Source organism: Corvus cornix, chromosome 5, assembly GCF_000738735.6.
Source record: "Corvus cornix cornix isolate S_Up_H32 chromosome 5, ASM73873v5, whole genome shotgun sequence".
Taxonomy (NCBI): Eukaryota; Metazoa; Chordata; class Aves; order Passeriformes; family Corvidae; genus Corvus; species Corvus cornix.
Window position 1 is genome coordinate 55,958,350 of NC_046335.1, and position 23,000 is coordinate 55,981,349.

Sequence of the window (23,000 nt, forward strand, 5' to 3'; positions counted from 1 at the left end):
CATCAAAGCGCCTTTCTCCCTTCTATGCCCACAGACAGAGTTCAAGTAAAGGAATATGGATACTGTCTGAATAGGTGAGTACCTATGGTTGGTGATAAATAAAAGAATAAAAAAATAAAACACCTTTCAGGCTTACCTCTCCAGATTAATCAGACACACAGAGAACAACTTGGAATCTCTATTTTGCAAATAAATTTTCAATAAATACATTTTGATACAGTACCTGCCACCTCATAAACTGTAGGCTCCATGCTATTCCCTCACTCTTCTCAACACAATTAAATGCAACATATTTCTGTGCTGTCACTGTCATAGGGGGCAAGCATCCCAGGGGACAGTCAGGTGCCATGGGAAACAACACAGACTGTACAGCTGAAACTAATTCCCAGAGAAGACAAATCAGATCTTGCAGGACTTGACAGCCTCTAGGGGTTGCAAATCTCCTGACAGCACAGGCACGAACAGAGGCCCAATCTGGGAAGATGCACGGCAGAATTTATTTGATCATACACACACATATATATAAATATTTATTAGTACCACTGGTTATTTAAGGACAACGACACAGTTGCTTGATCTGAATCTAAACATTCTCCAGAAAATCCCTGACAACTCCTTTTTGCCTAGAGCAGGGGGGCGGAGATCCTACCAAGAGCAGGAAAGTTCATTTCCATGTTACTTTGAGCACAGGTTTTACTTGTGCATCAGTAGTACATTTATAATTAATGCAGTTTTTTTGTTTTTCTAAGCTTTCAGAACCTTACTGAAATGTTAAAAGCATGCAAGCAAGTGCACTCGTGGCTTCTTACGTCAGTTTTCTGAGACACATCCCTGGCTAGAGGTTACTGTCTAGGCCCAGCACAGAAGCTCTTCAAGTCAGTGAGAGACTCCAGTGACATTCAACAGGTTTGCAGTCTGGACTTTGAAGTATCTTTCTTCTCTCCCATGAAGATGGGCCAAGAAATTTGGGGCTGTTCAGCCTTGAGAAGGCTCCAGGATGACCTTCTAGCACCTTCCAGTACCTAAAGGGGCCACAAGAGAGCAGGAGAGGGACTCTGGACAAGGAAAGCGATAGGACAAGGGGAAAATAGCTTCAAATTGAAGAGGGGTGGGTTTAGATTAGATAATAGGACGAAATTCTTCCCTGTGAGGGAGGTGAGGCCCTGGCACAGGTTGCCCTTAGAAGCTGTGGCTGCCCCATCCCTGGAAGTGTTCAAGGCCAGGCTGGACAGGGCTTGGAGCAACCTGGTCTGGTGGAAGGTGTCCCTGCCCATGGCAGAGGATTGGAACAAGAGCATCTTTGAGATCCCTTCCAACCCAAATCATTCTACGACTCCTGAGTCAGCAGCTCTAAGCTCTAACATCCAACTCAACTACAATTCCCACTCCTTGTTCTTGAAGGAGCACTAAAAGGAGCAAGTAAGAGCAGCAGGAGCTGATTTCAAAAGGACACGTACTTGGGCAAATAAACCTCCTTTGATACATATGCTTCCCCCTCCATATGACATCTCATTAGAACAGAGGCAATTGCACTGTTTTAAAGGTGATGCTTTAAAGCAGTACAGGTTTTTGCTAGTTCTCAAGTACTTTTCCCTAGCCTATCCAGGTCTGAAGAACCAAGCTGACTTTGAATTCAATCCAAACAATAATCAAGTACAAATGTCAAAGCAATTTTACAAATCAGAGTAATGTGGGCGATAGGGCTGGGAAGAATAAAAGTAGATTTGACTATCTGTTTACAAATTAAAAGCTTTTTCTCCAATGCTTTCTGATCAACTGCATTTTTTGGAGGCCAGAGACTAGCTTTGGGTATCACAGCATGAATCCTGTAGCAAAACTAGGTTGTGACTGGATATTTTTCCCAAAGCAAACGCTTGCAGTGCACTCTCAGGTACAGATTAACTTTAATAACACTACATTAGCAAATCGCTCGCTCACAAAAGCCGTCCAAATATATAACACATTACCACAGCCCTAAACAGAAGTAGTAATGCATTTATGCAAATTCAGGCATGACTGTAAGGAAGCAATGTTGCAAACCCCTAAAGAAATACAGTAGAAATTAAAGGGATTCATTTTGGCAGTCCATTTTTTTTTTCTTTTCCCTTTTTGCTTTGCTGGCAAAACCAGTAAACAAAAAGCTGAGAACTTCTTTAACTAGGGATAGGTACACAGGAAGCTAAATTCTTGTTCTGATGACACCGAACCTCTGCAGGAGGTGGGACAGGTGAATATATTGATTGCACTCATATCCTGTTTCCTCTTTTTCATTCAAGTCTGCAGAAGCATCACTTCTCACCGGGCATCCTGCACTCGGCCGAGAGCCAGACACCACCCCAGCCTAGAATGGTGGTGTTTACACACAGAGTCCACAGCTCTTCATGCTAGACTCTGTTCACACTTTCAGCTGCAGCTTCCCTAACACTAACATGAAGAAGGCTTAGGGTTTCCAGTAGTGCTCAGAAGTTCCCCTCATTGACTTGCTCCTTATTTTCACAGCTTCGACATTTACTGCATTGTTATAGGAAAATGGCAAGATGAACAACAAGACTTTAACTTGAACATGACTCCTTTTCTGAATGCAAAACCAGAAAAGGTTAAGATATAATCAAACTAACACCAACATTCACAAAATTCTCTGATTAACTGAACAGTGATGCCACTGCTGACTCAGGAACTTAGAGACTTTCTTTTTTTTTCCCCCTCTCATTTAAACTTCTACTATGATCTGTCCTCAAGTCATGCTTTCAGAACTATTTCCATTACTTTTCCACAGGAGTTGTCATAAAACACCACAAATACACAGCCAAATAGAGACGTCTCGGTATGGATTTATGCTGGAAGAAACCTTAAGATGTATCAACTTAAGGGACACAGTTAGATGGATCAGCCCTGTTTAGGGCTACCTGACAGAGATGGCTGTATGTATCTGTCACCTCATATGACAGCACAGCTCATTCCATAGTTGTATTTATCTATTTCTGCCTGTTACTGTAGAGAAAATCAGGTCACAACCACAACTCTGTGCAGTTCTCCTGTCCCTGGATAGAATTCTGCACCAGGCAGTCGTTTTGTGTTGTCTTCATTTTACATTCTGTGCAAGAAAGCAGCCAGCTAAACAATCTGCTAAAAAGGGTCTTCCTAAAACACATTTGCTGTTCATGAAAAAAAAAACAAACAAACAAACAACTCAAAGTAGATAACAAAGAACCTGTCCCAAAACCCAGTAAACAAAAAAAAAGGGCATTCTGTTGAAAACAAAGAAATAGTATAACAGATAAACAATGGGAAGATAAATAAATCAAATTACTGAAATTCAGACAATCTTTGCAAACTGTAGATTTCATGCCTCAATGAAATTAAAATTACTCTGAATATTTAATTGCTTCTGAGGTCAAAATAAGGTCCAATAAGCAACACTCCTTCAGATTAGATTTTTCAGTAGTTAATGGAGTTGCAGAAAACAATTGTAACATTCCTCTCAAAACAGTATCTCATAATTACTTGGGTCAAAATTTAAACTTTTTCAAATGTTCCAATAACTGCAGACTCCTATAATACTCATCTAACTTTATTCTGCCTGTCTGAACGAAATGAAGACTTCTGAAAAAATATCTGCTATCATCACCCAATCCATTTAAGTGACATGATACCAAAATGCATTTGCTGATCCTCTCACTGAATGCGAAGGATATTTTTTTCATTCATTTTGGTGCAATAAGGTACAAAAGTAATGGTTTGTTTTCCTCATTCATAAAGACTATTTTGAAAGTCCTAGTTTCAAGCTCTCTGAATTTCCTCATCAGCCACTATGTTTGAAGTCTACAATACATTGTGAGATCAAGTCCCAAGGCAAGAGAGGTTCTAGGGAGGAGAGATTCTACGTTTGCTGTTTTTCATTTCTTGAAATCCTGGCAATGTGCCATCTCACAGTCTTCACAACTTCTAATGGAAAAGACAGACAGAATACTCTGCAGAAAATAAAAAGCACTGGTTCCAGACATGCAAAAAGAAGCTTCCAAGTTTCTCAGAAGTTTCCAAATGGGGCAGCATGTGGGAAAAAATCAGTAAAAGTGCACTGCCCGATTATCTAAAATAAAACTAAAACGTCTCTGATGTATCTATCTAGTCTCCAAGTTCTCAGGTATGCTGAGTGAAGCAGTTCACAACAGAACAGACTGCACGCCCATCCATCACACTTAAATGCAATCACTGGCAAACATAACATCAGCTACTGCCTAAACTACAGAGATGCACTTAATACTCCCCAGTCAGCAATCAACCTTTTCCACATTTGTTCATAATCACAATGAATTGTTCCATTTTAATACTTTGTTTTCCTTTTCTTATCCTATGGCAGTTTAGCATGCTTCTTGAACGAGGTATTTATAGGGGGGAAAAAAAATCTCCTTTTCCAATTTTATTCCTGCGTGTACGTAGAGATTATTTTTTAAAGAAGTATAAATTAGAGAAGATATTTTCTTACCTGTTGCAGTCCACGTGGAGCAGAAGATGGGATGCACTAAGTGACACAGCAATCTTATGCCACTGTCCATCTGCCAGACGGTACGGGAACACCTCTGTTCTTGTCTTCCCATTAAACCTGTAGTGATACCTGATCTCATCCCGCAGGCCACTACTCTCCAGTTCAAAATAGCTGTATTGAAAACATGAAGAAGAATCAGTTCCACTTTTGGATATAATCACTGTCTCTGTCACTTTCTTCTTAATTGATAGACTTCTTTAAGCAAACACCACAATCTAAAGAGGTTACTCAGCATGGATTAGCTACTAATTAATTTTTTTAAAAGAAATAGAGAGATAAGACTATACATTCAGAGCAGTACAAACCCAGCAATACTAATTACATGAAAACAGTTCAAAGTACCACTTGTTAGCCCAGGAAACTGAAGTCCTCTTTTCACCCATAGAACAGGTGCAACTACAAGAAACCAAACCTTATTCTTTTCACCAAAATATTTTGTGTGACTGCAGGCTTTGTAAGAAAATGAAAAATAAAGAATGGCATATACATCACTACCACAAACAAATAAAAAGCCATTAAGGTAAGAAACCATCAGGTAGTCATTAAAATTGTATTTACTACTTGCAAATCCAGTTTAAAAACCACAACTGTTTATTTTTAGGACTCCCCTATATGCAATTGTGCTTAGCTCATTTTCTGACTTTTATTGTTACTGCCATGATTGTTCAGCTTTACAAGGGAAGGACAAAACCTCCTGGCTGGATTAGGTGTCTCCACATCTGGAATAAAGCATCCAACAATTCAAAACCTTCATACAGCTGTCAGACTCACAGGAGAGCTAACAAAGTGTGGCTATTCACTGGCCTCACAGGGGTGTGGGGGGAGCCAATTCCTTCTCTAGGATGAATTCCAGGGCACACTGACAGTGTAAATAGTGACGTCTCCTCTTTGACCTCACCAAGTATTTGCATCATACTGAACCTTTTTCCTGCCAAAATGAAGCTGTGTATATAGAAACAGGGTGATGCAGACCTCCCTTTGTAGTAGAAATAGCTCTACAAGAAAGTGAAGATGTTAGATTGTCCAGATAGCCTTTTGCCCCATCTACCTCCACAGCGTTATGTTTCCCCTATTGGCCAACACCAATTTAAGATGGCATTTGAGAACTAGGTGCTGATTTGGGGTAGGGTGGGGAAAATTGCAGGAATGAAATCCACTTCCAAAAAATAAATGCAACACAAACCAATAAATATTGGAGTGCCAATTTTCATTTCCCCATAAGCATTTTACACTGCTTGGCAGTACACAGGCCCTAACACCCTGTGTGCACAAGCACTACATGGGGGTTGTGCACTTTTTCAAGGTTAGATCTTACCAATGAAGTTGAAGTTTTTGAACATAACCAAAAAACAGAGTTCCTTGGGAGAAAACTTATGAGATAAAACACTAGCTGGAAACATGTGCAAGAGATCACAACAGGCTGGGAGGGGGAACACAAAGACAGTAAGTCTTCACCAAAAGTGAAATTCAAGCCCTCCTCCATCCTGCCAATGCCCTGTCATCGTATTTTTCATGCAACATAAAAGCGTTATTGGGTCACATGAATCAAAGACTCAAGCAACAAAGTGAAAAACACAAGGAGGTAAAACCAACACTGAATAAAAACACAGCAGGCAGAGGTACAAATAAAATACATGCAGTACAGAGTGGAAAAAAAATCAGGCTTCTCTTGTGAAGGAACTGGCCTGTTCCATGCACATAATGGCACAAGGAGGGCAGTGAAAGAGGGGTTTTCTAAATAGTAGCAGAGAATGTTGATTAATTACAGCCAACACCCATTAAAATACCTAAATTACATTCATCACACAAAATCTGGAGAAGATTTATTACTTTATTGTGATGCTCAGTAACAATATAGTCAATATCCAGAAGATACTGCTGCTGGTGTTCCCAAGCCATAAAAGCGCTAGCACAAGTACTGTCAGTGATGTCATACTTAAAACATTTTGTGATTTCCATCTGCTGTCACAGCACAAAAGGAAGTGAGACAGAAAACTTAACAAAAAAATAAATTGAGGGAGAGGTACATAACATTCTAGTACCTCACCCACAAAGTATTTGTGTGTACGTACATATATATACAGACACACATATATATGGTTGATCACAGAGGCTTAAGAGCCCAAAAGCAAGAGAAGCAAGCTCCTGCTGCAGGAAGCAAATTGCTTACTGAGGTCATTCTTCATAATCTCCAATAGCCACAGAGCTAATCACTCTCCACACAATGATTTCTTTGTTAATGTAAAGGCAACAGTGCAGCCCTAGAAAGGTCAGTCAGATACTGCACTTAATCACATCTGTGCTCTGTTATTTGTACAGCATAGGGAATTGCAAAGCTTCTCACCTGACAAGCTTTAGTGTCAATAGTTACCTCAGGACTGAGAACAGCTGGGTGCTTAGGCATCGAGCTTGTTGCCAATCTCCTGACTAATTTATATAGCGCAGAACAGATTACTTCAAATTTCATGTAATAGCCAGTGCTAACATTTTTATACATATGCACCTAATGCAGTAAGGGCCTCAGGACTGTATTAAACACCATGTTTTACCTCTTCAGTGGCAGGAAAGGAGGGTGACAGACAAATTCTGCACCTATTCTTCATCACCCTTCAACAAGTGCAAATCCCAAACAGTTACACGCAGACCAACATCAGTAAACACCAGTCAAGAATATCCCAGCAGCAGAAACTAGCTGGGTTACCCCAACACATCTCTCTCTCAAGTATTTAAAAACACAAGGCAATGTAAACCAACACTCTTGCATTGATTTTACTTTTTTAAGATGCAGAAATTCACACTGAGACATTGATTACACACACACTCCATGATGTTCTCAGTTCAGAAGTTGTCTTTTCTCCTTCAGAATATGTCACATGCAAACAGCTTTCTAAGCAGCAAACATCTTTCTAAGCAGCAAACATCTTTTCTTTCCTCCTTCCACTAGACTCTGAGGGAAAGAAGCCTCTTCCAAAGCAATGACACAAAGGCCATTCACTCTTGGAAATAAGTGCACCTGCTCTGTTTCGGAGTTCTACTCTGCAAATTGGGGAATGGAAGACGAATGAGGGGGAAAACAAACTCAGGCATGAAATCATCAACCAGTGAGAAAATAATTAGTCAAGCCAGAGGAAATAAATGGATTTTTTTTTTAATCGCTATCTCATCTTCAATTTCAAATGCCATTGCACAAGTTTTTATCTATGATAAAACAACAGGTAAAAATGGGGAGATGGGAAGTTAATAGAAGCTACCATCAAGAGGCAGGAAAATGAACTAATCTCTAACAGGTGTTTTGAAGGTACTTTCCAATATTTTGTTAGGAACTGAAAGGATTAGAATGAATCAGCATTCCTGAAAAGATTGCAGCATCTGGGACCATCTGAATATATGTATCACCACTCAGTGTGAACTTTGAACACTGCCATGAGATCCATACCAAAAGCCCAAGAGAGATCCCTGAGTATTGTGACAATCTCTGATTCTGCATCACGTCTGCATGATGCCTGTTTCAGCCAGTCCTACAGATAGGGCCCTGCTACCCTCCTCCAGACCTTTTTCAAGGAAGAAAGGTGCGAGACAGCAATCTCCTTGTCAACTTCTTAGCACTGAGTGATGGTTTCTTGTTTTGTTATTTCTCAGCAACAATTTATACTTTCATAAGTTTTAAATAAGGCATGATCAAAAGTTAACATGTATTTTGACAGATAAAGTTCTCTGAATGCATGTATTAAGAAAGCTTGTGTTTTATGAAATAGCAATACAATTTGTCCTTGGCTGAAATTCTCCCACTAGAAGAATTTCCCTATTTGCTAAGCATGTAAATTACTGCTGGCTTCTTTTGTACAATTATAGAATTCAAATGCTTTTTATAGGTCTATCTGCAGTCTCTCATTCAAATCCCAGTGTATAAGAGAAAAACATTGCTAAATTCAGACTGATTTTATGCATATCAAAAAAAAGTTGGGATATTTTAAGGTCATGCAATGTACTTCACAGGAGGACAGTATTATTCCACAATTGACTCAACATGTTTTACAATTCTTTCAGATAGTTTTTGCAACCCCTATGTACCTCACACACAAATATTGTTAGGAGAGGATAAAGCTTGACACAGTTAGGTTTCATGACTTTTTTTTCTTCCCCCTTTCTTTTAGTCAGCAGCATAGTGACTAAACCATACATTTGACTGCTCATTCCACTTCCAGATCAGGAGAGAAAGGTTCCTAAAAGTATACTTTCAGTTGGAAACACCTGCTGTGGATATAATGACCAAAAAAAATTGGAAAAGTCACTATCAATATTAAATAAGAACATGTATGACACCTGAAGCAGAAAAGGCAAAGTATTTCTATAAGGTGAGTTGGCTTAATCCACCATCTGCATTAAAGAAACATATTCACCTACTCATCATCTCAACCCACAGAAGTGATCTTATCCTGTGGCAAACACCATCATGTTTCATTCAAAGATTTTACTGCTGTCAGATTATGCAAGTGGCCAAAGGAAGGACAGCTCACAGACTATAGCATCCCAAGACACAGCCCCAAGACGAACTGTGGGATAGGTGTCCTCCAGAATATCCTTAGGGTACACAGCACTTTATTTTATTTATCTTTACCAACCCAACACCTATCACCAAATACTAAAATATCCCACAATGAAGACAGCAGCACAATCGGGTAAGCAGATTAAATGCTCCTATAAGAGCTCTAGGAACTAAAGCAGAACTACTTTTTGCATTCAATTCTGGCAACCTTCCTCCTTATCATATTCAAACATAAATAAAGCAGAGTTATCATTCTAACTTTACAACTTCCGTCATCCTTGATCAAGTGCCAAATGAAGCCCCACAGCCTCTTTCAAGGAGCAGCACCAGCACTTATAGCAGATGCTCTTAGAGCTACTGAACAGATGTCCCAGGGCAAAGCAGCAGGCACAGATGGCATCCCTGCAAATATGTACAAACTTGGGGTTGCCATCTAGTCAAAACATTGTGCATCTGCTTAACATTGTATGGGAGAAGGTCACAAAACCACAGGAGTCCAAGGATGGAAGCTCCATTCACCTTGCACATGCTGCAGCAACACGACGATGCCAGGCCTCTCAAATGCTGGGGAAAAAAATCACTGCCATAAAAAACAAACTGTTACTGCACAGAAACTTCTGGAAAGTATCTGTGAGTCTGGCCAAGGCACAACTTCTAATTTTTCTTAATAACAATGCAAATTCAGGAAAAGTCTAGAGATCAGTCATTTTGATGTCATCAGCTAAAAACTATAAATTCAGCAAGCTTCTGCACAAATCAGTCTATCTGGACTATGTTTGTGCACATAGCTTTTTCATTTCACAATAGCATTGTGCTATTTCATGATAAAAATGGCTTCAGGCAAGACTGTGCTTTAGCATCTTTGTAGAAACACTTCTTGCTGCATTTAGAGACAGGCAACAAATCTGCATCCATTATCACACAGATTTCAGGATTTTCAATCTACAGGGATTTTGTGATGAATCACAGGCCATTACTCCTCTGGCCTTTTGCTGTCCCTTACCACCAAGTGAGTCTGTGTGCACAGTGGGATACACTGTGCTGGGTGTGCTGCCAAGCAGCTCAGTCTGGACAGCGACATGAAAGTAACTGAGATCTTGTTTTAGCAGTCCTCGGTGCAAAGCAAATCAGGCAGGCACTGGGCACTGTGCTGCAGATAAGATGGCAGGCATCTGCCCAAGGCACTGCCCCTGTCAGTGATGAAGCCATGGTGAGGAAAAGCAGTGCCTCTGAAAGAAAAGATACATCTCTTCAAATGAAAAGAAACACTCACTTTGCAGTTGTCACCACAGTTCTGTGTGGATGCAAAACTAGAACAAGTTACAGCTGTCAAGGCAAATATTTCAGTCGCTTCCATGGGTGCTGCTCTTGTACCCTAGTTACTATAAAGTGACACGGCAAGATCCCAAGCTCTGAGGCATTAAGCATTGTGAAACACGGGACTTTGAAGAAATGCTCTTAACATGCTCAAGTGCACAGATCTACTCCTCCACCACATGTGCATCTTGAGGAATACGTTTGGTGCACTGTAAGTCTCATGTGGTGCGACTGTGAGTGCCAGAGTGGCCCTGGAAAGCTTCCTTAATATCCATACTTACAAACCATCCAAAGCTACTTTTTACAGCTGGTTTAAATAAAGGCAGACCCAGAGGCTGTACAGCAAAACCATACATGGCAAATCATCGCTCATGCAGCACTAAAGACTCACTGCTGTGGCAGAGATTACACACTGATATCACCAAAGTCAGACTGACACCACGCAGCACAAAAGGTGTCGTGAACAGAAGGATCACCTGTGACAATGAAATATCTTGCTGAAAAATCAAATTAACTTTCTACAAAGGGAAACACAAAAGCCGAATCCCGTATATTGACCACCTACTCTATTCCAAAAGTATTCCTTCTATGCAAGCAAATCCAATATAACCAAAATGTAATACTAAACACTTTCAAACCTCTCAAGTAAAAGCCTGAAAGTTCAACATCACTGTGCTACTGACTACCTAAATAAGATTCTTCCAAACATTTCTATCCTTTCATTTCAAGGAAAAGGAACTAAATCCAGTCAATTAAATGACTTTATTTTTCTGTTCAGACCACTCTGAGAACAACAGTAATTGTGTTCTACCAGCCTAGCTTGAAACATTTAACAATAAACACTCCCACACGGACACCTTCTATTAGTATAGAATATTTATTAACATTTTGTCTATTGTTCCACACATCTTCTACATGGCAGCTGGGCACGCAAGCTGCAAGGCATTAAGCATTTATGATGTGTTTGTGTACCTGCAACTAGGCAAAGGTCATCCTAGTAAATTTACTTTCCTCTTTGATCATATAAAGAAAAAAGTAACCCCAACATCTGCCTGCCAGGTAAAAGACAGCTGGACTCAGAGCTGGTACAAAGCAGCTACGTATTTCCATGGCATGTGTTGTAAGGATTGACCTTAAGCATTTGTTTCCATTTCATATGTCTAAAAATCTACCTTCACCACAGCTGCAACCTGCCTACTATCTGAAAAAAAGCCTGGTTTCTCTCCTAGTCCTAATAAACCAAGTAGGCAGTACCACATTGCACCTAAAAATAGTACAGCATCTTTGCAGGCTTCAGAGCTAGCACAGCCAGCAGGACAGAAAAGAGTATCACCTGGAGTAAGGTGAAGTTATGACTCCTTAAATGTACCTCAAAAAAGTCCCAACAAACCCACACAAAAACAACAGAAAAACCACCCTCACATGAAACACTGTCTTAACTTTACTGAAAAGTAACCTGACAAAAGAAAATCTTCATTCCTTGGCATATTACCACTCCAAAACCAAGTCACCTTGTACACTCACATCCTGCAGTTCTATCCTGCCGGGGTCCTTTCAGGGCTCATCACCCACAACCCTTGGCCAAAGGTTTGTTTCCCCAGTGGACCATTTGCAATCCACAAAGCATTGGTTTCTGAGGACTTTCTGTATGGGGGCTGGCTACGTTTTAAGGCTAACCTGGGACTCTGAGCTGGCATTAGCCCAGGGATCTTTGTGGGTTTGTGGAAGCCTAGAGATGCCAGTGTGACCAGATAGCCCCCAGCAGAGCTGTAACCAAAGCACAGCCCTGTCCAGTTCCACCCTCCCTCATGCTCATCACTGCAGCAACAGCTCAGCTCAGGGGATCCCCAAATCCACAGTCTCTAAATACCAGATTTTAATAAAACAAAAGGATAACAGCTTTTTAGACTAATGAGGTCTGCCACCTGAGTGAAACTACAGTATTTGAAAACAAATTACCCTAACTGCGGTGTGCTTAGAAGAAAGGTTCTTCCCTCTAATCTCTCAAATTCAGCAGCTTTTCAGTGATTTCTTACATTATGACAAATTCCACATGTTGCAAAATGTGGAATATGCCAAAATCATCTTAGGTCTGGACTGGTCAGTATTCTTTAGATACTTTAAGTTGGCTAATTAAGACTTTTCTAATCAGCAAGAAAGGGCACTTAATCAGTGGAACAGTTACCATCCCTTAGTGAAGAGCATCCTGGAACTAATAAACTGTAAGGGTGTAGTAAATCAATATGTCCTTGTATGTCTATTTATACACCGCCAACTTGGCAAAAAACTCAAGGTCTGTGCATCCCTTAGCTGAACTATCTCCATTATAACATAAAATATCACACCTATAGGTCAAAATGACCCCTTGCCCAGGTGAGGACCCTTCCCTTGGGCATGCACACAAGTTAGCTGTGACTACAAAACTTGTATGGAAACTACTAACCAGTAGTAATAGAGGGGCTGTACTTGGAAAGTTACCAACTCTGAACTTCTGTGTCTAAATAACGGTGTGGAAAGTCCTCTTGGTGTGCTTGGTTTGTGTGAAACCACCGAGCACCCAGGCTTGTGCAGATCTGAAACAAATAACTGATGTCGCTCTCAAGTATGTAATTATTGACTTGTTGCACACTGAGTAACACACAACAAACACATTTCTCCTAGATTCTCAGGAAAAAAAAAAAATCTTCTCCTTTGCCCTCTCCCAAGGCCCAGTACACGTCTGCTCCATCCGTATGCCCTCAGTCCCAGGCAGCCTCCACTTTCTTCCCTGCCCCACTGCCACACACTGTGGCAGCTTTCCACAGCCAGCAACCATCAGGGCAGGCACTGCCAGCCCCCTCCCTTTCTGGAGACAGTGCCTGGAGCAAAGAAAGCACACAGGCATCATTACAAAACTGCAAACAAAGCCCAAAAAACCAGACACATCACCCAGACTACCGAAAACCATGCAAATGAACATTAATAACATGTTGTAGACATCTAACTGTCTTATTAACTAGGGGAGTTACATTCTTAATGAGCAGCCCAAATTCAGCAGATAGTTTTCAGAAAGTTGCATTTAGTGGAAGTTTGAGACATTCTGGTTCTTTGCCTGTATCAGAAGGTCATAAAACAATCAAACAGAATAACTCAGCATGTCGGAGCAGACTCCTGGGGGACCCACACATCCTGCTCCTGGCTGACCATAACATTTCTGCACTGTCCAAATTCGGGTTTAAAGAGTTTCAAACTGTCAGCCAGTCTCCTCCAATTGCCAACGTGGTCCAATGAATGTGTTTCAACAGCTGGTTATGAGCAGCATGTTAATGCTTCAGAGAGACAACAATTGTCAGCCTAGTGTACATAAAACACCTGCTCTCAGCAGGAAGCCACAGGATGGAAGGTAACTCCTCCAGTAGTAGCTCCTCTCTCACAATGCTTAAATCAGTGGAAGATTTATGTAACAGCTCTTCTTCACTTTACTCGTTTGCGTACTTTAACCCCAAGAACAGGAGCAGGTGAGCACAATTCTATTCGCATTTGCGTCTCTAAAGACCTTTTGAGAAGGAAAAAAACATGTAGATGCCGCACATATTTCACATCACCTCATTCAGAGAGGTGGAAGTAAGGCTCAATCTTTATATGCTCTTTACAGCTTTCCAGTTTAGCAATTCAACATATAAATATTCATAAAGATGTGCCCTTTACCCTAAAAGAGAAAGGTTAATGGATACATCTGCAGAGTTTTTCCTTCCCTTTCTGAATCCTGGGCATCTTGGAATCCAATATGTGTATGCCCATCTTCCATAGAGTAATCTAAACATAGCAGGGAGTAAATCCAATTTTTCAGGTTTACAACTAGGGTCAGAATTCACTTGGCTCAGGCTTCTTTTCATCAGCTAGGTTTCAGTGAATTTAACTAGCTTATTATCCCTTTGTGGTTTTAATTAAACATATAATGGCCTGCTAGCCTTCCAACTGTTATTTGTGAACATACAGCTTTCTATCTGCTCCTCAAGAGCCTCAGGAGCCGTTCACGGTGTCACCCGGGGGGAAGTACCAACAATGGACTGGAGTTCCATGCCTGTTTTACCTCCCTACCCAAAACTGACCTGCAAGGAATAAAAGTCTTTCACTATGAGCCTGACACATTTATCAGAATCTCCCTGAATATTTATATCAACAGAGCTTGCCGCTACATAGTGAAGGGGCAGATTTTCAACTCAGTAAATCCGTTTCACTATAGCAGTACAATCAGCTTACAGATTTCCAAATATTTGGCATGGCATAAAGTTCGGAAGTTCAGGTCCTAGACATAGGTTACAAGCATATTTAAAAAAAAAAAAATTAGAAAAAAAAAATTAGAAAAAAAAATTTAAGTTTTTAATGCTTCCTGTAAGAAAATCTTTGAAACAATCATCTTATGACTCAGTCCTTTGTTCTATAATGGTGAGATCTCCCATTATGAAACACTCTTCAGAAAGAATGACATATAGGTACCTGAACATCCTTGACATATTTCTCCAGATGCTGATCTTGGCCAGTGGTGGAGAAGAACCATCAACCTGTCCAACCTATCTCAAACCCAGAGAATAAACAGCTGAAAGGCAATGCTGATTCCATCTAATTTATGTTCTTGGGCTCTGGACCATGCAAGGCCAGAGCAGGTAGGGAGCAGGCAGAGAGCTTCAGGTGAAACTGTATTAAATCACTGTTGAAACGAGGAATTCATTGGGGGCGGGATTTTAGATATCTTGATGGCCTTTTCTAAGTGTTTTGGTGGTCTAAAGAGTCAAAGGTTGTGAGCAAAATAGCTCACAAAGCTCATCTAGGAACAATTGGCTAGCATAATTCTCCAATCAAGAAAATAGTTTCTACCTTCTGGATCCCCAAGTCACATGTCTGTCTATCCTACACTATTTTTTATCATCTCTAATTTAGGAAAGAAAATATAATCTTCAGATTTACCACTATACTCCAGATAACTATATACACAGACTGCATAAACTATCAGACTGTCCAATTAGAACTTACCTGTGTTAATGAAGATTTCCATTTTCCAAGATTTACTTTAATACATTCAAAGCATGAAAACAAAGTCTTTATTATCATTAAACTGATTCAACAAAATGTTAACAAAGATGCATTCTCATCATTGTAGTATAAATCCTGTCCACCAAATGATGATATAAATTAACAGCAAATCTCTAATTGCTAGGAAATATCCATTCAGAATAACAAAATAGTGTATCTAAATTACTGACTCCGAGAAAAATGGTATTAACCTTATTTCATTATCTTCAGCTTAAGAGCTCCATTCTATTGGAAAACAGAAACCTGCTAAAACTTACTGAAGAAATGAAATTTAAGCCGGGCATTCTATGCATTACTACCTTAGGACAATCATCTCCACTACATCAAAAGGCAGAATATATACACACACCTTTTCATTGCTTGGAATAACATCTATTTCTCATCTATTAAATCTGTGCACAACAAAAAAAAGACATTTGCCATAGAAATATGAACTCTGGTACCAACAGCTAACACAGCTTCTTTTTTTCCAGTTGTTGTTGACCTCCTGTATGAGGTCAAGGATGAAGGCTTGAACTTTTAACTTGGCCTCTTCTGGTATGCTGGTAAGTTAAAAAAAGCAAGCCTTTAACTAGAACATCTCCTATTTTGTGCAAACAGAAGAAACTGAGGAGAGTTCTTGGTTTTTCCATAGTCAAAAACTATATTGGTTAAGTAACAATTGTACCCTTATACTTGTTCCCACACATCTTACTCATGATGAAAAAGATGCTCTTTATTATTCTCTTTGCAGTGTCTGTTTTCATAGACACAGGGGAAATTGCAAAAGCTTGACCAAAAAAGTGGATGTCATCACAAACAGAACTATGATAATGATCAAAAGCTTAGTAGGAGCAACAATTAATAAAAGGCTTCCCCTGTGACATGGGTCTGCACCCATTTCAGTTCCCATGCAAAGCTATAGAGTGAGTAGAGTTGTTAGAGAAAACATCAAAAATTATCCACCTGAAAGTTCTGCTATTACATCGATCTAATGTAAGCAGGGTCCTCTTCAGTAGTGGCCCAAATATTTGTTCTCTGCTTCTCATCAGTGTGAAAAAGTTCCTTCTCCACTGTCATCCACTTTATTAATTTCTGTCATCACAGACCTGGGGGACTGAAAGCAGGATCCTTACCATGGTCTGAGCAGCAACTTGAGAAACAAGCAATGGCTTTAAGGGATACACAGAGAGTCCAAAAAAGAAGAATACCCACAAGTAATCCATCTGAAGTAACAGCAGGAGCAACACCAGACATGCCTGTTCTGATTCCTGCATGGAATTACAGAGACTGAAACTTCCTCAGTTACTACACAGAGCTACAAAGGTTTAACCGAGACTAGCAGGCAATCCTTCAACTCTTATATTTTTAAGCAGATGTCATCATTTTAAATATTATAGATAACCTCAGTGTATTTTGTTCAACCAAGGTTACTCCTGCACAGCACATCTCACTACAGGCCTCTGCCTGCCAAGATAGAGGACTCAAGGAGCTGCATTCAGTAGATGCCATATCTAAAAATCCGTGTGCCTTGCATTGTATAATCATCACTGCCTGCCTAGTTTGACCTTGGATTTTGCTAAGTGCAAGCATGTGACAGCATTTTTCTGTTCAATGGCTGTCCTCAATGTCCTCTTTCTCAAATAAATAATAAACAAACTCTTAACATGGCAAACTGATCCTGTTAACCATGACTTCAAAGAGCTACAACAGCCTGGAAAAGCTTGGAGAAATTGAAAAGTAATGCAGAAGGAATGATAGAGTAAGAGAAGGAAAACGGGAAGAGATGGAGGGAGGGATCCTTCTGTAATGCAAAACAATATTCTTCTAGTCTGAGACAATGGCCCGAAAAATGCAAAAAGGAATAAAGTAAAAGAAAGACCAGTAAGAAGGTAGAGGTGACAGAAAAGTAAAGAATAGAGAAATAGCAAAGTCCTCCCCCCCTTAACTGGGGAGCCTTGTCTGGACATCTCTGCTGTGGCACTGGCATCACTGACAATTTGGTCATAATGAAGCCACACCCCTTTTCCCAGGACCCTGAGCCCCTTCCTCCTCCCTCGTGGGATGTCCTCCACAACCGGTCTGCCTTTTGCGGGGTGAATACCAATCCTGCCCCTGACCCCTCCCACTTCTCTGTTGACCCTGCCTACCCACTCCCAACTTCCAGTTCCCACGCTCCAGCATCCGGTTCCCACAACATCGGAGCCGGATGTGATGGGCCTGGGGCCCGGAACCCGGAACCGGAGCCAGTCTACCACGCCCCACCAGTTACTTATGGTGGGGTAGGAGGAGGCCTTCGAGGATGGAAGCCTTTCTCCTACCAAAACAAAAAGGAGCTCTGCAAGGCTCAAAGGGAGTTTGGCAGGAAAACCGAGTATTTCAAGGGTCTTCTCAAGGCCACCTTTTCCTCTAACGAGCTTGTCCCTTGGGACATAAAGGACCTGTTTGCATGCCTGCTCACCCCAACTGAGTATCTGTTGTGGAGCAGACGTGGAAACGGTCCTTGCAGCCACTCCTTATTGAGCTCTGCAGAAACCAAGACACGGCTGTTGATGCCGACCAATCAGCGATAACACTTGACCACCTGTGCGGCGAGGGGGACTGGCGAGAACCCAGAGAACAGGCCCGAGTAATACCCAAGGCTGTTCTTTCAAGGGTCATGGGGGCAGCAGAGAAGGCCTTCCTTTCCCTTCCCACACCCGACGCAGAGGCCCCTAAAGCTTTATTAACATAAGACAAGCCCCCAATGAATCTTTCACTGAGTTTGTTGACAAAATTAGAGCACAGGTGGAGAGGGAGGTTGCGGATCAGACAACGCACCCGACGATCATCCTCAAAAGTAGCCAAGGAGAGCGCCAACGAAGCGTGTAAGAGGGTGATCACCAGGATGCCAGTCTACCCAGAACCATCACTCCCTGCGTTGGTGGAGGCCTGCATGAAAAGGCCACCGCAATAGATGCCAGGCCTCCATTGAGAAGACCAGCTCCACCTGCAGCTTTGGCCGCCCATCAGCCAGCACCCCCACAGACGTCCCTGAGACCGACGCAGCCGAGACAGCAGCAAAGGGGGGGAACTCCAGGAATCACATGTTTTAAATGTCAGGGGGTGGGGCACATTGCTCAGTTTTGCACAAGTGCACCGATGGATGCGGTACGGGAAAGGGGGGGAGAGCGCCACCACCACTGGCACCTGAAACCACTCCAAAAAAAAACTAGGAGCGCAGCACAGTCCAGCCTCACATGAGGACAAAAATGAGGCAGGACCTGCGGGGAAAGGGGGAAGTAGAAGGAGGACATACACTACCGGACGTGACAGGACACCAAACCATGACTCAGACGGAGGGTCTCTTTCTATTTCTAGGGATCCCAAAGACATATGGCACCCTCAGCCACCACTGGCATTGACAACTGACAGAGACCAGTGGTTTTAAACGGATCAATGGACGGTGGTTGCAGTGGACCCACTGGGAGGAAGATTGATGCCTCCAGAGATCACCTGTAAGTACAGGGCCACGGAGATACCAAACACACACCCCAAAAATTGGAGGTATGCCCGGCCATTCTCACAAATGACCCAGCAGGACTTCTAATTGTGGCACGGTGCATGAACCCACCCTTCTATTTGGCCAAAGGGCAGATCATTTCCCAAGCCATCCCCATACCATCAGGAATCCCAGTAGGGCATAAGGCACCAGGTGTCTACTGGGCAGAAGTGGTGGGTGAAAACAAACCAATTATTTATTGCAATGTCCAGCGAAGCAATGAAGCTATTTGTCTCGAAGGCCTGCTGGACACAGGCGCAGATTACACGATCATTCTCCGCAGGGAATGGCCATCACACTGGGAGTTGCAACCTGTGGCTGGACGTATCCAGGGAATTGGAGGGACAAAATTGGCACAGATCTCAGAGAGCATTGTGCAAATTGAGGGACCGGACGGGAACTTGGTCAACTTACGCCCATTTGTAACAGACTATCAAGCACCCCTGTGGGGATGGGATGCCATGTCACAATGGGGGATGAGATTGGAGATCCCAAAAACCCCTCGGGATTTTTAATTACGGCCACTGTGGAGCGCCCCACTCAAAAGCTTGACTGGACAACTGATTCGCCTGTTTGGGTGGATCAGTGGCCGCTAAGTGGAGACAAATTAAAGGCACTCAACAAACTCGCTGAGGAGCAATTGGCTCAAGGAAACATCGAGCCAATTTTCAGCCGGTCTTTGTTATCAAGAAGCCGGGTAGAGACAAGTGGCGGCTCCTCCACAACCTTCATGGGATTAATAAAATCATTGTGGACATGGGGCCCCTTCAACCAGGGATGCCTTCCCCAGCAATCCTCCCCCAAAATTGGAATCTGGCCGTAATTGGTATAAAAGCTTGCTTTTTCAAAATTCCCCTCGATCCTGCCGATGCTCCATGGTTTGCCTTCTCGGTTCCCACCAATAACCGAGAAGCCCCAGTGAAGTGTTACCACTGGCATGTTCTCCCGCAGGGGATGAAGAACTCCCCAACAATCTGCCAGTAGTATATCGCTTCATTGCTGTCCCCGATCTGTGCCACCATGGGGAAAGCCATCATCCTATACTATATGGATGATGTGCTAGTGTGCGTGCCCAATGACCATTTACTTAGAGACACACTTGACCAGGTTGTCAGCGTTTTAACCAAAGCAGGGTTTACCCTGCAAGAAGATAAAGTCCAGAGGATGCCCCCTTGGCGATATCTGGGGCTGGAGATCACGAAGAGGACCATTGTTCCTCAAAAATTGGCAATTAATAATAATCCACAGATGTTAGCGGACCTCCATTCCTTGTCTGGTGCTTTAAGTTGGGTAAGAGCCTGGCTAGAGATTACAACAGAAGACCTAGCCCCCCTCTTCAATTTATTGAAGGGGAGAAAGGAGCTGAGTTTTCCTAGGGCTCTTACCCCGGAGACAAGGGCCTCCCTGGAAAAGGCGGAGGTGAAGATGTGCGAGAGGCAGGCGCATCAATGCAAATTAGGTCTGGCTTTTAAATTCATTGTTATGGGAAAATTGCAACACCTCAACAGACTCATTTTCCAATGGGACCAAGGCCAGAAAGACCACCTCGTGATTATAGAGTGGGTCTTCCTGAGCAACACCAGGTCCAAAACTATCACCAATCCCCAGGAACTGATGGCGCAGTTGATCCAGAAGGCTCAGGCAAGGCTTCAGGAATTGGCTGGGTGTGACTTTGCATGTATTCACTTGCCAGTCCGCTTAGAGCAGGACAAATTGTCCTCTGCCAAGCTGACCAAAGAGATATTCAAACAGCTTATGGCTGAAAATGACACCCTTCAGGTAGCCTTGGATAGCAACACCAGAGAAATTTCAGTCCATGCTCCTGCCCATAAATTGTTCCAGGAACAGTTTGTCCTGGTACCAAAAGATAAGGAGCAGAAGACCTCTAGAAGTCCTAACAGTTTTTACAGACACATCTGGAGCATCCTACAGATCTGTGATGACCTGGAAGGATCCTCAAACTCAGGAGTGGGAGACAGATATTGAGTATGTTGAGGGCTCCCCTCAAGTTGCTGAGTTGGCCGCTGTCGTCAGGGCTTTCGAGAGGTTTCCTGAACCATTTGATTTGATTACTGATTCAACTTATGTAGCAGGAGTGGTAGCAAGAGTGGAAAATTCTGTCTTGAAGGAGGCTTCCAACGACCATCTCTTCTGGCTGCTCTCAAGATTAGTGTATCTTGTCTCCCACCGAGAGCACCCGTTCTTTGTAATGCACGTGAGGTCACACACAGACCTACCAGGCCCGATAGCTGAGGACAATCAAAGAGCAGATGCCCTCACCGCCCCCGCAGAGATGGCCAGGATGCCCAAGGTATTCCAACAGGCGAAACTGAGCCATCAGATGTTTCATCAAAATGTGCCCAGACTGGTCCGTCAGTTCCGCCTGACGCATAGTCAAGCCAAGGCTATTGTGAACATGTGTCCGAATTGTCAGCAGTCAGCCCTCCCCTCATTAGGCACTGGGGTAAACCCCAGAGTGCTGGCTAGCTGTGAGGTGTGGCAGACAGATGTCACCCATATTCCTGAATTCGGCTGTCTAAAATACATACATGTCAGTATTGACACCTTTTTTGGAGCAGTCTATGCTTCCGCATATGCAGGGGAGAGAGCAATACACACTAAAAAACACCAGCTGCAGGCATTTGCTGTCTTGGGGGTCCCCAAAGAAATCAAAACAGATAATAGCCCCACATATTGTGCCATGGAGTTTGAAAGTTTTATGGATGAATGGGGAATAAGACACAAGAAAGGCATCCCTTATTCCCCCACTGGTCAAGCTGTGATTGAGCATGCCCATCAGATGCTCAAATCCATTCTGAGACATCAATGGGCAGATAGTAGAGAGTCATCCCCACAAGACCGTTTGTGCAAGGCTCTCTTTACCATCAAGTTTTTGAACTGCTCCTTTGACAACTTGAACCCACCAGTGATGTGGCATTTTGGACCACACAGCAACCACCCTCTATGAGAACATCCACCAGTTCTGATCAAAGACCTGGAGCGTGGTAAGGTGAGGGGCCATACAAGCTAGTCATGTGGGGCTGTGGATGTGCGTGCGTGTCCACACCCCTGGGTGTGAGGTAGATCCCACAAACGTGGGTGAAGCCTTATATTCCAGAACATCCAGTGAGACCCCCAGAGCCCCAGGTGGACATCTGCACTGGGAGGAAGAAGCAGCACCACCATCCCCAAGACTTCCCCAAATCACCTTTTCTCCCTGAGTTTTCTTGCTTATGTTTTGATTTCTTTGGTAATGATTTCTAATTTTAATCCTCAGTTAAGAAGTCACCACCCGAAGAATGTCAGACATGAGCCAACTGGTCATCTTGCTCACCCTGGTCCTTTCAGCATCGCCGTGAATAATTCCACAGCCGAAGACCAACATCTGGGTACTCCTAGCAAAGACCCTCCAGCAGGACCACATTTGCCTGAGCAAGACAGCCACAGATGGTCCTATGTCGACCTGCCTGGTGGGGATTCCTCTAAATGTTTCAGAATACCCTCCCCTTTTAGTTTCCATCCAAAACAACTGGAACCAGCAGACTCATCGGGTAGCCCGGTCTTTTGTTATTCGGACCGTGAAAGTCCCAGTGAGGAACCCCCTAGTCCTTTGGTGGGACTGGGTGGGAGACCTCCCAAAGCTATCCGATGAGCCTGCTGAGTTCAATATTATAAGTACCTCATCCGCCCCTTATTGTGTTCAATTTATGTTTAACCCTCCAACCCATAAACAATATTTCTGTTTCCCAGCACGATCCAAAATACCAGGCTGCCCAGTGGTGCAAAAAGATAGGTCATGTAAAAATGGCATCCACCCTGGATGGATCACCCTGCCAGCTACCAAAGGGGGTGTTCCTAAACTGCGGCGATCGCATTTGGGCTGGCATCCCCTCTCGCCTTCTCGGAGGGCTGTGTACACTTGGGCAGTTGTCCCTGTTTACCCCCAACCTGCTTCAAATTGAGAATTGGCAGAATAAAACTGGATTGGCTCGCAAAAA

At 42.7% G+C, this 23,000-nt stretch overlaps 1 protein-coding gene across 3 annotated transcripts in view; it reads right to left on the reverse strand.

The window, feature by feature from the left end:
- Window positions 1-23,000, reverse strand: part of NELL1 (neural EGFL like 1) — a 297,795-nt gene that overhangs the window by 247,483 nt on the left and 27,312 nt on the right. For all 3 annotated transcript variants that reach the window (XM_039552597.1, XM_039552596.1, XM_039552595.1), the window contains exon 4: window positions 4,487-4,657. In XM_039552597.1, the coding sequence (XP_039408531.1) occupies window positions 4,487-4,657 (171 nt within the window). The remainder of the gene's footprint in view (window positions 1-4,486; window positions 4,658-23,000) is intronic.